Source organism: Alligator mississippiensis, chromosome 3, assembly GCF_030867095.1.
Source record: "Alligator mississippiensis isolate rAllMis1 chromosome 3, rAllMis1, whole genome shotgun sequence".
NCBI classification, from domain to species: Eukaryota; Metazoa; Chordata; order Crocodylia; family Alligatoridae; genus Alligator; species Alligator mississippiensis.
The window spans coordinates 127,984,139-127,999,934 of record NC_081826.1 but is presented as its reverse complement, the minus strand read 5'-3'; the positions used below and the strand labels follow the sequence as shown (position 1 = coordinate 127,999,934).

General features: G+C 45.2%; 1 protein-coding gene across 4 annotated transcripts in view; it reads left to right on the top strand.

Annotated features, from left to right (window-relative positions):
* Positions 1 to 7,268: 7,268 nt before the first annotated feature.
* MCUR1 (mitochondrial calcium uniporter regulator 1) overlaps positions 7,269 to 15,796 on the top strand; it is a 28,357-nt gene continuing 19,829 nt past the window's right edge. Inside the window, exons 1-4 of one of the 4 annotated variants that reach the window (XM_019498474.2) lie at positions 7,270 to 7,791; positions 9,880 to 10,002; positions 11,847 to 11,950; positions 12,952 to 13,053. In XM_019498474.2, the coding sequence (XP_019354019.1) occupies positions 7,545 to 7,791; positions 9,880 to 10,002; positions 11,847 to 11,950; positions 12,952 to 13,053 (576 nt within the window). In that variant the 5' untranslated portion in view covers positions 7,270 to 7,544. Of the gene's footprint in view, positions 7,792 to 9,879; positions 10,003 to 11,846; positions 11,951 to 12,951; positions 13,054 to 15,796 lie in introns of all 4 variants that reach the window. The other 3 variants (XM_019498473.2, XM_006269198.4, XM_019498475.2) reach the window with 3 other exon arrangements.

Genomic DNA, 15,796 nt, shown 5'->3' with positions numbered 1-15,796 from the left:
CGGAAAGTACTTGTGTAATGGAGTGTGAATAGGCTAGCTCTGGCTGTGACTTCAATTTTCATCCGTGTAGTGTGTTACCTCTCAGCTCCGTGTTCTTGGGGACCCCGGCACAGGACGCAGCCTGTCCGACTCACAAAGAACTCTCCCCCTCCCCACCTCGGCCTGAACAAGAACCGATTAAAGGAAGGACTTACAAAAGACAAGGAAGATGCCGTGGGAGACGCACCTAAAGACCTCCAGACAAGGGCGACAAGAGTGAAGCAACTCCCCTGGTCTCATTTGCATCCGAGATGGAACCAGATGACAACTCATTTAAATGGGAGCCGGGGCAGGCATGCACCTTCATTAGCATTCAGGATGGAGAACAGAGATTCCAAGGCAAGGACTGCACTGAATTCTGGGATCAGAAAAGCAGGGGAGCATTGCATGATGGGGGATCCCTGCTCCAAATGCTAAATCAACCCACATCTACACACCCAGCTCAGCATTTATCAAACCAATTCTAGTCATGACGACTCTATCCAAAACACTGAATCTGCCTGTCTGTATTATGAGCTCCCTCAGAGTCATGCCATCCATGGCCAGGAGTGATCAGTTCCTATTATCCAGCATATGAGCTATTGTTTACCCCTAAACAAACCTAGTGTCCTCCCTTGAGCCATTGTTACTTCTCTACAAAAACCCCTACCCAAGCTCAAGTGTCTGTCCTGGTGCTTGGCTCCAACGCTGCACCAGTTCCACTCCTTTTCTGCCTGGAACCTCTCCATTGATCGTGTTGAGGGCTTTGCCTGTCTGCCAGCTCCAACAACCCCTGGGAACCTCAACTGGTTCAAGCTTCACTGAGTGGTGAGACCCCAACTCACTCTCTTTCTCTCTGTCTGACTCCAGGAACCTGACTTTTACTATCTTACTCCAGGCACAGCTTTCTAAACCTAACTTATGCAAATCAAACCCGAGCTAGACTTCCTCAAAACCCTAACTGAAATTATGTAATATTGTAACTCTTTATTTGTCTCTCTCGTATGGCTATTATTATTGGTATCATCATAAGTTCATATACCTGGCAATAAATAATGTTTATGATCAAGCTGGTTGCTATACTTTCTCTCTGAACCTCACCTACTCTTTCTCCCCCTTGACCTCCCCATTTGCTCTGCAGCAACACTTCTTTTACCTAAGCCAAAGATCCCTGTAATGCCCAAAACCACAGTGGGGTCTGCTCATCAAAGGGGGTTACTACTAGGACCATTGTGACAAGTTTTGAGGTGCATGAGGGTATCAGCTGAAAGTGCTGATTGGACCCAGCCTGCTCTCAGACATACTCTGTTAGCATGCATGCATGTGTGTCTAACTGCATTTATTATTGTCCTGATAAACTGAGTTCAAGGCACATGAGGGTGTCAGCCTATCAATGCTGAATAGTCCGGCCTGACTCAGATGCACTCTGTTAACCTGTGTGCTTGTGTCTGATTGCATTTTATTGTTGCCTTGATGAACTGAGTTCAAGGCATATGAGGGTGTTAGCCTGTCAATGCTAAATAATCCAGCCTGGCTCAGGAGTATCCTGTTGATTTGTGTGTATATGTGCGTACATGTGTTTGACTGATTCTGTTGGAGGAACCCAGCCCCATTGAAACAGTCCTTCAAGATAGCTTCATTGGGGGTGAGGACTTGCAGAAGGGAGAGATACAGCTCCATATAGAAGCACAAGTAACACAAGCAGCACATTGACAGAATTACAGAGACCCCCAGAAATGTACCCCTAATAAATGACCACACCCCAAAGTGACAGGCAAATCTGGTAACAAGTGATTCTTGCGCATATTTTCTGCTAGCAGTTCCACAATGTGCTGGAGTCCACTTAAAACAGGCAGATGACACGAGGAGATGTTTGGATAATCACAATCTTGCTTTAAAGTATTGTGGCACATAAAAGTTTTGAAAGAAATCACTGAAGAATATGACAAAGAAAATACCCTACCGATTCTACAGTCTGCAGACTCATAAATATCAGAAGTCATTACTGCTGTTCATACTTTACAACCTGGGTGTCAAACATTCAGCCTGTGTATCCTCTGATCTGGCCTACAGAGGTGAGTCATCCAGCTCTTGGAGCTTCTCTCTGGCCAGATGATTCACCTCCAGATCTAGCAGTGATGTTTCTCGCCTTAATGGCTCTTAATTCTACTGTGGCAACTGGGTTAACATTGAAAGGGTTAACACCACCCTGCCCTTACCACTGCCAAATTTCCAGTTTTCCATCACTGTTCAGCATGAAAATCTGCAGCACGCTAGTGAGTAGCAGTGGAGTTAACTTCTGCATGCTGGCCACACTGACACAGCAGCTCTAGCTGCCACAGGAGCCTGTATCTGGAGGTGGGTCATCCAGCCCACAAGAAGCCATGGGGGTCCAGATCTGGCCAACCAACTCATTTGAGTTGGACACTGCTCCTTTACATGTATACAATACATTTTACCCCAGATGTGTTATACACACAATGGACTAAATTCTGCTTTCACTTATGGCTGTGCAAATACTTTTGCCTGTGTAGGTTTATTGAAGTTACTGAGCTTGTTCAAGTGCAGATTAATTAGACCCTATGCATACAGGAAATTGTTTACCCAGCAACAAAAGCATCTCTAGTGACTTTTCAGTTTAAAGAAAGGAAATAAGTTCCCCCAGGGAGTTCTGATATAGATATGTCATTTTCTTCTTTGTCTCAATTTGCATAGACATCTGACACAAATTGCACTGGTCCACAATGGTCTCCGCCTATGGCCTTTCCCAAGTCTCACATTCCGTATGAGGTGACTTACTGACAATTTAATGAATCCAAGGAAAATGAGCACAGGGTCTGGACCAGGATCTAATGATCTAAAGTCAATAGAAAACTGTTGGGTTTTGTATAGAGGGATAAATTTGTGCAAGGCTGTGCTGTGTGAGTTATTGTTTTCCGGTCAGCATGAGAACCCATGAAGCCAAGATTGTGTAACATACAAAAAAAGGAGACCCTATGTTGTCTTTTGGCAAACTCACTTTAAACTGTCAAACAGCATCCTCAAAAGATAGGAAATTACATACAGATCTAAAAGCAGTAACAGAGCATGAGGAGGTACAAATTAAACCATGACAGTGAGATGAGTAAAATTTGTCCTTATGTTGATGAGTTGCAATCCCAGGGGAAACCTTGAGCCTGAGGGTATACAGTTAAAATTCCCAAGCAAGGTTAAAGTTGGTTTGCTGAGAAAAGTACATTTCCCTTTTAAAAGCTTGTCTCCAACCAAAAACGAGTAAGGACAATCCTGAAAAAGTATGTGTGCTGTATGGGAAATTATCCAGAATACAGTCTTTACAAAATATTGAGATGAATCACCTCTCCTTTAATAAGTTAGACCTATTAATTTGTTACGGGTATGCTAATATAAAGGAGGGAACAAAGGCAATCCATACAAGAATAAAGGTTATTGATATCCATTCTTTGGAAAGTAGGTCTAGACCAGGATGAGCAATTACTTCAGCTGGAAGGCCACTTAATGAGTTTTGGTAGTTCTATTGAGGGCCACAAAGGTAGCTCCTCTTGACAGGTGCCCAGCCCCTGGTTGCCATCTTGGGACCAGAAGTCCCACCTCTAATCCCTGACCTTTGCCACCAGAAGTCCCTTCCCTTGCCCCCAGAAGTACTCTTTCCTTTGCAGGGGGGGGAGGAGGGTTTGCCATTTTGGAACCAGAAAAAGCAAATCATATGCTAAAAATCAAACATCTACTATAACATATTTTATTTCAACAAATATTTTGTCCTCATTTACAAGTGTTTGCATAGTATGTATAAAGGTGATTGCATAATAGCTCCAAAAAAAAGTCTTACTCTTGTATATTGTGGAGGGGTGGGTGTAGGGTGTGGCTGGGGAGGTGGGTGTGTATGTGTGGTGGAGTGTGTGTGTGTGGGTGGGTGGTGGAGTTTGTGGAGGGCTATGGTAGTGTCTGTGGGGGAAGGTATGGGTGTGTGTGTGGGAGGTGTGTGGGCAGGGTGTGAAAGGGGTAGGATGACCACCCATCCCTAGATGGGTGGGACAGTCCTGAAATAGGAACATCAAGTCCTGGGCGGAATGACTCCAAGACAGCATTTGTCCTGGATTCCCCAGTATTGCACAGGGATCCAGGTTTTCTGTTCACCGTGGAAAACCATGGGAAACAGCTGGTGTCCCCACAGAGTTTCAGCCTGCGAGGTCTGCTTGGGGCTGGGGGAAGCAGGACATAGGAGGCGCCACACGTACGTGTGCGCACTCATATATGCACATGGACAGCAACACAGCCAAAAGCAGCGGTGGAGAGCAGCTGCTCCAGCTGCCTGCAGGTAAATCTGGGGAGGGGGAGGAGGGTAGACTGAAGTCCCCATGGTGAGGAAGGGAGTGGTGTGGGGTTGGTGGCTGGGGCTGAGGCTGGGGGCGCTGCACAGCCAGGGCAGTGCCTGGGGCCCAGGGCAGGAATGTGTGGCTACAGGACCTGACTGGGGAGCAGGATGGAGCCATGGGTGGCTTGTCTGGAGAGGCGGGAGGGGGGCCAGCTCCCTGCTGCTGCATGTACTCCCGGGGAGGGGAACATGGGGAGGAATGTGCCCCCATCCCAGATTTGTGCACAGAGATGGGGAGGATCCTGGCTCAGGGCTCCCTGCCCTGATCCCCTCCCCCAGGAGCCCTGTGCCTGCTGTGATGCTATGGTGAGGCACCACTTGCCTACCTGGCAGCAGCAGCAGTGGCACAGAGTTGTGCCCACAGCTGCTGCCAGGTGGGCAGGAGACACCTTGCCATGATCGTGTGGCTGGTGCAGGGTTCCCAGGCAAGGGCAGCAGGGTGGGGAGCCCTGAGCCCACAGCAGGCAGCACGTCATCCCCCGCCCCCTACAGGCTCCACTTAGCTCTCTTCTGGCTGTGCCACAACTGGGGTGGGGAGGAGGTGGGCATGTGTCCCATCTTCCAATTTGGAAAAGATGGTCTCCCTAGGGGGAGAATGTGGTTGTGGGAGTGCGGGGGGCTGAGCCGCCCCCCATGGTGCACAGCCTTTGCTGGTGGCAGCAACAGCAAGCAGCAGGCCCTTGGGGCCTACACAGGCAGAGCCCCCTGGCAATGTGTGGCTCCAGCCACTTCCAGGAGCTGCACATGGCAGCAAGGAGCGGGGCCAAGCTGTCCTGCCTCCATCATGTGGGGCTCCCCATGGCTCATGTGCAGCCCCTGAGACCTGGCCAAAGCCACACACCGTGAGAGGGGAGCCCCATGCGATGGAGCCAGTGGCCTGGATCTGCTCCCTGCCACCACATGCAATTCCCAGGACTTCATCAGGAAGCAGGGAGTAGGGCTGAACCATCCTGGCTCTGTTGTGCAGGGCTCCCCATCATTTCCGGCAGAGTCCTGGGAGCTGCACATGGCATCAGTGGTGAAGGCTGCCGGCTGCATCGCATGGGACTCCCCCCAATTGGTGGGCGAGTCCTGGGAGCTACACAAGCCACAGGGAGCCCTGCGTGATGAAACTGGGCCAACCCGCGCTCTGCATTCCCACTGCCCCACTGGGCTTGGGCTCTGGGCTCCGTGCTTCAACCCAGCTGCAGCTTCTCTCCACCCCTCGGCACTTCCCTTCCTGCTGCCACAAGTGATGCAGTAGGGACACGAGGAGCTGGGGGAGCCGACCAGCAGTAGCAGCAGCCCCACCTGGGAGCTGTGTGCTGGCCAGGGCTGGGGCCAGGGCTCTCCCCCACCTGAGGCTGGGAGCACAGCACATTGCCCTGGCAGGAGTGGTTGGGGCTTGGGTCCCATGCGATTGCAGCAGAGGCAGCTGCGGGCCAGGTATGATGCAACTAATTGGTGGGCACCCACCCACAGGCTGTATGAAATCACCGGATCCAGCTTGCAGGCCCTATTTTGCCCTCCCTTGGTGTAGACCAGGGAGTCTGAAGTTCTTCAGAACTTCAGTACTGTCCTTCCAGTTCATCCAAAGGGAGAATCCTTTTTCACCTTGAAACCAACCCTACCTTACATTAAGACCTAGGAAGATGATCTGGATTTTTAGTCCCCGTTTTGCCATCAACTTGCTGTGTAACTCTGGACAAGTCAATTAATATAAATGTTAAAAAACACACTTGGGGCTGTTTGTTTACTCTTTTTCTGTTTGCTTCAGCTGTGACTGTGAAAGGATTCACTCATTAATACCATGTTATATGTAAAAGCACAGCAAAGCAGGCAAAAACACTCAGAAAGATGTCTTGCTCATCCTGTTGCCATTAGAATGAGGTGTCTCTCACAGATTCAGGCGATTGGCGACTGGTGATTAGCAACCAGCCGCAGATGCTACCAGCAGCTGCGAGAGCGGCCAGAGACAATCGGCAACCACTGCAGACACTGCCAGTGTGGGGGGAGTGGTGACCGCCCACAGACACCGCCGGCAGCAGTGAAGGTGGCCAATCTTAGGGGGTGCACCACCAATTTCTGGGGATGCATGTGCACCTGCATGCACCCCCTACATGTCACCAGTGAAAGGAGGCACGAATGCACTGCTGCACCCCGCTCTGGATCCACCCTTGGCCCCATGCCTCCCTGCACACAGACAGCAACAGCATTGCCAGGTCTCAAATATGAAATTATCATAGCAGAAGCTCAATATTATTGTATTTGCTGAAAAACTATGACTTTATATTGCTCACTGTAAGTCGCCAGTGAGTGAGAACTGGGTCACCAGAGTTGAAGCATTTATTTCAAGGCAAGCCATCATGAGAAAGTGCTGACAACAAACCCAGACCTCAGTTAAGCCTCCCTGAGAGTGGCTTGGGTTTTGTATCTGCTGCATCAATTAAGTGCCTCGAAAATTATCCTATGTTTTGAGGACAAGGTTCTTTGGGTAAATTTGGTATCTTTTATTAGACCAACTCAAATAGTTAGAAAAATTCTTCTTTGCAAGAATTTTGAACACTTTTATTACATGTGCTTTTTAATTACTTATGACATTTTTAAGTTTTACTGTTTTATTACATTTTTCAAGGACATATAATTATTACTTTATTACTGCAGTTTGAACACCTTTTATTATTGCTGGCACATAGCACAAGGGTTGAAATGACTACAACTACGATAGTCATCGTGCATCTAGCACCCCTGGGCTGGCTGTGCAGAGCCTCCCCCTGTCATACTGGCTCGCAAGCACTCGGGGAGCGCGGCGGGCACATAACACACGATCTTCATTCTCATGAACGAGGGGAGAGAGCGGAGTAACGTCTCGCGTTGCTCACGCTGAGGCTTTGAGCCCGACATTTCGCGGCCGCCCGCCTTCCCGCCAATACTACCGCAAGGGACGTCAGCGACCCACAGAATCAACCGAAGCGGGAGAGGGCGGGGTGACGTCAGTGCTCCGGATGCGGAAGTTAAACATGTTTTCGCCGGAACAAGGCCGGCGCTGTAGCGCCTGCTCAGCGATGGGTGCTCAATAGCGCCGGGGCAGAGGTGGGGGAAGTGGAGGTGCCGCCCCGTCCCGGAGCTGCTGCAGTGCAGGGCGAAAGCGGCGATGGAGCGCGGCGCGGTAACCGGGCGCGCTCTCCTGCCCCCCTGCCTCCGCCTCCTGCTGCAGCGCGGCCCGCGCGGGCGGGCAGGGGGCGGCCGCGCAGTGCCACGTGACCTCGACGGCGGCCGCCCCGCGCCGCGCCGTTGCCTTGGAGACTGGAAGCGGCCGAACCTCCTCGCGCCGCTGCCGCTTCTGCGCCCGCATGCGGCGCGGGCCGGCGGCAGCGGTTGGCACCAGGGCTGGGCGCGAGGTGAGAGCAGGGGGAAGAGGGGTTGGTGACGTGTACTGGGCCCTCGCCAGCCCATTGGTCAGGCCCGGAATGGGTGGGGCCTCAGCCTAGGGCAGCAGGGGCCGCTTGGTGCGTCCGGCCTGGCTCCGGGCCGGGCTGCCCTGGGGGTGGGATGCTGCGCTGCTGTCCTGTGCACTAGAATCAGGGATCCTACTCTTCCCTGATTTAAAAAAATAAATCCAAAACTTTGATTTTAAAAATCCCCCAAATCCACATTTTTTTATTAAAATAAAGTGCCACTTACATATTAGAGGCATTTAGTTTTTCTGTGGTTAAAACAATTTTTCCATGATTAAAATGAAGCGCCTGTGCCTACACACACACTTATTAGGGATAGGCATTTTAATCACAAAAAAATGTGCATTTTGGTTGGTCTCTGTTTTTCAATCCCAAATATTCTGATTTGTCAGAGACAGCCAGGATCCCTGATGATAATTGTCATATTTGTACAATAATTTCAACCCTTGTACAATGTACAATCAATAATAGTAAATGTGTTCAAAACATACAATAATTTTTGAGGCAGCATATGCAAAACCCAAGTCACTCTCAGAAAGCCTTAACTAATTTTTTGGTTTGCTGTCAGTTCTCTTACAACTGCTTGCCTCAAAATAAATAAATGCTTTAGTTTTGACCCAGTTCCCACTGGCTCTCATGACTTAGTACACAATGTAAAGTAAATAAGAAGATGACTTATTTGCATATGTATTTGCATGGGGTTTTTTCAGCATACGATAGTTTTTCAGCAAACACGCTAATTTGGAGCTTCCAGTATAACAATTTCATATTCAAGACCTGGCAACACTGGCAGAAAGGGCTGCGGGGCCCAGCGTGGCGGAGTAGGCTAGGAACAATTCACAGGAGCCCATCTCCTTGTGCCTCTCCCTACACCCACCCCCAAGAGCAGGAGACCCCTGGTCTCTCTCCCTCTTCTGTTCTTTGTAAGGGTGAATTGGGGATAGCCAGCTCAAGTGGTGCTTAAGAGCCAGACTCCCTTAGGCAGCAGTGGGAAGGAATTAAACCACCCTGTGGCCCTCATCATCAAGTTCGTTGTGTTTGGTTTACAGCAGGGGCGGGCAATTATTTTGGGCGGAGGGCTGCTTATTGAGTTTTGGCAAGCCATTGAGGGCCACATGATAGGCAGCTGGGGACAGATAAATATTAATTTTTCTAAATTTTTTAGGGGCCCTGTAGGCCGGATAGAATGGCATGGCAGGCCACATTTTGCCCACCCCTGGTTTACAGCATGTGCTGAAGGTGCTCTTTTAAGTTCCTGACTCACATTTGGTTCCCCAAAGAGAGGTAGTAGCTCTCTTTTCCCCAGAGGACACCTGTGCCACACGTGCTTTGGTGCATGGCAGGTTACCTCGGGGGTAGTAGGGGAGGCTAGGGCCAGCACTGTGCTGGCCACAGCAGTCTTACCCAGTTCCTGGGAGCATCCCGGGGCTGCAGCAGTAGCAATCCTGCCAGGCAGAGCCTGGCTGGTAGCACAGCGCCGCTCCAGGCAGCCCAGCTCCACTTTTCTGTAATGCATGCTGTCTGTGCATGCACTGCTCTGGGTTTTTTTCCCCCGCAGGTTTTTTTGACCCCTGGATATCCAGGGGTCAAAAAAACCCGCAGAAAAAACCCAGAGCAGCGCGCACACAGGCAGCGCAGCCATGCAGCACGGAGAACACCTGACTATGCTGTATGTGGCGCTCGACATGTGTTTGCGGCACCACATACCTCATGGCCGCGCTCATCTGGACACACCCGGTGTAATTATTCCGAGACCTGATAACGTGGTGACCAGGTGTTCAGCTGTCATGGCAGTGGGCCCTGTATAACAACCCTTCAGGTTGTTATAGTACCTACCTGCCAACTAATCCTGTAATCCAAGATAAAGTGTTGCAGTCATCTCCCCCTGCCTGCCCTAGAGAACATAACGGGCAAAAGAGAAGCAAGTTCTTAGTTACTAGAAATCTGCAGCGAAATGATTGCAGAAATAACAGTATCTTAGTACACCTGCTTTCATGTCAACTCACCATTTGTGCGCATTTTGTTTTGTAGGCTTAAGCATCTCTGCCTCATCCTCCTTGCAAACTGACAGTAGCAAAGGGAATTTTTCCTTATCGGGGAGTAAGAAGCTCTTTTTTGACACTCATGCTCTTGTGCGTCTCTTGGAAGGAAATGGTAAGAACATAAGAATTACTGATTACTGGGTCAGGCCATAGTTCCATTTCGCCCAGTATCCTTTGGTGCACTTGTTTTGAACCTTTGCCCTTCACTCCATCCCTGCTTTCTTCTTTAGTTGTCTCCAGTAATCACTTGATGTGCATTCAGTGTCCCAGTTTGAAAGAGGGCTTTTAGCTTTACTTGGTGGGCGTTGGTCCACATTCCCAAGGCATGTCAAATAAGCCTATGTCACACAGTGGCAGAGAGTGGATGCTAACAGGGTGAGTGAACTGGATCTAATCAGGGTTTTTTCCCAATGTTCCTCTCACTTGCAGCATCCAGCAGTTAAGGTCTAGGAAATTCTGATTCAGAGGCTGTACCCCTAACTCCCATGCTCAATAGCTACTGATGCCCCTTTCCTCCAAGCATTTGTCCACTTCCTTTTTGAATCCAGCTGAACTGTCAGCTTCTACATCTGGTGGCAATGAGTTTACATTTTAATGACACTCTGGATGCATCTACGTGTGCATTAACGTGCATTTCCTAATGCACACTAAATTTAGTACCGCCATTGTGAGGCACTAAATAAATGCTCATTAGGCTGCTGTAATGCACCGTACCGAGAGTGCCTGTTTTTTATCTGACACTTGACGTGCAATCACTTATTTTACTGTGCATTAGCATAATTGCATGCTTTTTTTGACACTTTAATGCTCAATAAAATAGGCTACATGTGCACTTAAATGCACAGTAGATGTGCCCAGTATGTCAAAAAGAACTTCCTTTTGTTAATTTTAAACTTACTGCATATGTTACAAATTATACAAATATGTAGGGAGACCTAAAACTTACTATTGCCAAGGTCAGGTTTCATTACTTGCTTATTTTGTTAGTCTTAAATAAAGTTTAAAGACTAATTTTAATTTTAATTTAGCTTATTTGTCCAAAGTAGAAGAGAAAATGCTAATTCAAGGTAATAGTTGAGATTTTATAAAACATGCATATTGATGGTAATACAAATATCAAATCAATGCCAAATTTTAAATAACTGAACAAATTCTCATCTTAATGGAATTGCCTGGCTCAATGCCCATTGTAACAGTTAACTGTTACTTAATATGCAGCAATTTCAACTCCACATACTTAAATAGTCATTGTATTACTGACTCTCCATGATATATTTTAAATTTGAAAAGCTGAAAGTGTTTCTGGGGGTTGTGTTGTTTTGCAAAAAGCCTTTTCATGTAACATGTTGCAGTTGGTAGAAGAACTAGTAGTAGGTTAAATCAAAATACGTTTCACTTCTCTGAGTACTGCATTTTTACAAGGATTGGAAGGCTGACATGCATAAAACCAGGCTATTTTTTTTAAATGTATTGGTGGGAGAGGTTTGCCTATTTACTGCTTTTATTTAATAAGCAGCATAGAGGTTAGGTTCTTGCCCTTGAAGTAGCAAGATTGTAACTTTTAACAACCTGTTTGCTCACAAAAGCACTAAGCATGAGAGAAAGATAATTATGTTTATAGTTGCATCTATGCTCCCTCCCCCAAAAATTCCAACATAAAATGTTGTTCAGAGAGAGAGAGAGAGAGAGAGTGCTGTGCTATAGGAACATTTCTTTTGGTTGGTTTGTTTTTTGAGTTATGTTGGGGCCATCATTTTGAATGTAGAAAATTTGTTCATTATGTGTACTGTAATGTCATGTTCTGCTCTTAGTTCATCATGGAGACAAGTATGTTTGTAGCTTTTGTCATGATTCTTGTAATATTTCTTTCATACTGAATTAATAAGAGGCATTTCTAAAAGATCTTTATATAGTTTTGCTATCCTATTTTTAGGGGTTTTTTTCTGCTCCATTTAGGATTCACTACTCTGCAGTCCGAGATTATTGTATCTGCTTTAGTGAAAATCACAGACACCAATCTAGATCTTATATACAAGGACATGGTCACCAAAGTGCAGCAGGTAAGTACAGGACGGCAGTGGATTTAAAGAAAATCAAAATCTAGTGTTCCTACTAATAAAATAATTTGTTGAAGGAACAGCTTTGTACTAACCCTTAAATTCTTCAAAAGCAAAGAAATTCAGAGTTAAAATGAGAGAATAAACATCACCATATATATGTTGGATAATTGAGTTATAGTGTGGTACAAACTATTGTAAATTTCAGTCTGCACAGCTTAAATACAGACTGTTTGCAATATGTACCTACATCTTTGGATTGGAATAAAGCTGGCTTGAGTGTTTTTAGATGACAGTGAGAAATGAAATATGTGATGTGCACAAGTCACTTATGCCATAGGAAGTATAGTGGATAGGTGCAGATCTTCCACAGAAAACGTATTACAAGGATGAAGGGGTTTCTTCAGTTACCTTGTTTACCCAAATCTAAGGGTACTGAAAAAATTCAAACTTGAACTGAAGATGACCCATCCCCCAATAATTAGATTCTATACTTGGAAAATTTATAAATTTGTTATAGTTTTCCATGTATAGATTTTAATTATTGGAGGATCATATTAAATTTCTGCACACCACCACTGCAGCAGGGGAAGCAGGGGTTAAGGGGTCAGGAGGTGGGGGAGGCAGTAGGGATGCAGGCAGCTTGGCCCCTGCCACATCCCACCCACTTGCCCCCACCTCTCTTCCCTGTCTCCTCCCACCCCTCCAATTCTTGCCTCCCACTAGCTATCATTAATAGTGCAGTTCCTATAGGTTCTTCATAAATGTCTGTTTTGTGCTGGCTCTGTTAACTTGGTAAGATTTAAGATGGTTAACTTGAGCTCAGATCGTAGTTGCTTCACCACATTCCTTTAAAAATGCAGGTGCCAAATCCAAGATGTATAAGGTTCTAAAATGATTGCCTTCAGTCTCATATACGTTGAAATGGCCGATGCACAAAATTTGGACGTAGATGAGAAATTTAAGAATTGCATTTATGCTTAAGCTGAGTTCTTCTTTCAAAGGAAATCGCTCTTCAGCAAATAATGTCTCATATTGGTGGTGTGAAAAAGGACATGGTAATTTTGGAGAAGAGTGAATTTTCAGCACTCCGGGCAGAAAATGAGGTAAAATCCAACATCCTGCAAACAATAATAGCACTGTATTATAGGGGATAGAGAAGCAATTTTTTGTTTCTTGTGACTATATTATTTGACTATATTTCTTGTGACTATATTACAAGAGAAAAAAACTGAGACACCCTGTCCACCTGGCCATGAAGAATAGCATAGTGAGAACACGTGATGTAGAAGAAAATTCTACATCAAGTGTTGTTTTTTGTTTTAAAATTTGTGTATGTTGCAGGAATGTGGAAACCTAAAAGTAAAGTAGTTACAGTATTCAGTGAGAAGTGTTGCTTGTAGAGCTTTCAACATGGGCAATCTGGGATTTTAAAAAAGGGGGGTGCAGATGGTGTGGTGCATCATTACATATAAAATAACCTACATTTTCCTTCATTTGCAAAGAAACTAGAACGTTTACTAATATGCTAATGAACCAGCACTATTTATTCAGTTTAAGATCAAAGCAAAAGACTACTACAACTTTATTGGAATGTGTACTAATTTGCTAGATTATATATGAAGTTTAAAAAACCCAACAAACTAGACAAAAATAATCAAATACAAAGTATTGTTTTATTAGTCCCGTAGTTGTTATAGTTTTCCATCTCTTCTTCAGATTCATAAAACAAAATCTAGCCTTCTTGAGCATCTTGACAATGCACCCAACACTTCACTGTCAGTCATTTCTACACCCAGAGGTCTGCAGGGTTGTGAAATGGAAGAGACATTACCATGAATGGCTAAAAAACAGCAAAATTGCATAAGAAGGAATGGTTTGAAGAGTGGATTTTTTTTGGCATCTCAAGACTGAAAAGGAGAGAGGGTTGTTATGGCTTGTGGAATGGAGAGATTAGCAGAAACCAGAGAGATGATAATGAGCCATGACATTGGTTGAATAGAAATGCTGCTGCCCCTTCCATGCAGTTGATTTTAATGTTTGGATAGAGAAGGAATAAAAGGAGAATACAACTGTATCAGTACACCTCCCTGCCTTCCCCAGCTCCCAATAACCTGAAGTAATCATTTACATAATTCAAAAAATATTGATGCAAAAGTTAGATAATCATTAATTGAGTCTGTGGCTTATGAAGTCATTCTAGGCTTAGGACAAAAATTTAAATACTCTTGTTATGACAGAGAGATCCACTCATCCTCTTCCTAAAATATAAATATATTCTATCACTATTCTTTCTATTTCTGTAGGTCAGTACAAATAAATGTAATTAGTTCAGTGAAGAGGTAGAACCTTAACCCTCCAATGTGTTCAATATTGTTAAACAAAAGACTTATTAGCTTTTATGTCTTTAAACCTTTTGATTTTTGTAAATACCCGAGAAGTAGGAAGCCTGCTGGAGAATCAGGCAGGCCATTGGATAGATGGTGAGGGAGGTAAACTGCACAACGGAAGATGAAGCCATAGCAGAGAAGCTAAATAAATTGTTTATGTTGGTCATTAAAGTAGATAATGTTGAGAAGGTTCCAACACCAGAGCTGGCTTCCTAGCAGGTGATATGAAGAATTGTCTCAAATTGAGGCAGTGATAAAAAATTTTAGAGTAAATTGATAAACTGACCTGTAACGCATCATCAAAACTAGAAGATATTCTGAGTTCTGAAGCAACTTGGATATAAAATTGGAGAACTATTAGCAATAGTATGCAACTTGCAGCTTAAACCAGCTTCTGTGCCAGAGGACTAAAGGGTTGACAGTAGGACATCAATCTTTAGTTTCCTAGATCACTTCTAGGAAAGACTTCAGTTAGCTGAGAATAGAAGGGAGTCTAATTGGTAAAATCCAGAATTTAGAATAGAAAAATAGAATTAATAATTCTGTGGATAAATGTGGCATCTGGAGAAGAATCCACGTGGATTTCGTCAAAGGAAATCGTCTCACCAGTGTACTGGGGTTCTTTGAGCCTGTCAGCAAGTATGTGGGGGTCTATTTTACCTGGATAATTCTGGGGTGGAGGGAGGGGAGGTTTCACTACCACCTCCCTCCCCAAAAACATTTTATGTGATCCTTCACCAGAGGCTTTTGCAGAAATTAAGTTGTCCTAGGATCTGAGTAAAGGTCCTCTCAGGGGCTGAAGACTGGTTAAAGTCAGGAGGCAAAAAATAAACATAAATGCTCACTTTTTCTAATGGAGGAAAATAACCCTAATATATACATAGTGATAGATTCTGAATTACCTGCTACTGCTCAGGAAAGAGATCCCAAAGTCATAAATAGTTCTGTAAATGCATGGGCCCAGTGTGAGTGATGGTGAGTAAGAGAGGCAAATAAAATTTTAGGAATTGTTAGGAAAGGAGTTCAAAACAAAATTAAAAACCTCATTATGTCATTATATAAATCCATGGTGTTCTCACATTTGGGATATTGTGTGAAAGAGGATGTAGCAGAACTGGAAGAAGTACACATAAATATACAACAAGAAGTACAATAAATATAATTAGGGTTATACAACAACTTCCATAAGAGGAGAGACTGAGCCAGCTAGAACTCTTCAGCTTGGAAGAGATTACCTAGGACCATATGATGTAAGAGTATAACATCATGAGTGGTGTGGAAAAAGTGAAAAGTTATTATTTACTGTCTCTCAACACAAGAACTAGGAGGCACCTGATGATTTCAACAGGCAGCTGGTTTAAAACAAAGAAAAGCTTGGAGTCTTTACACAACATAAGCAAGATGTGGAACTTTGTGCCACAGAATGTTATAGTGGCCAACACTATAACCAGGTTCAAAA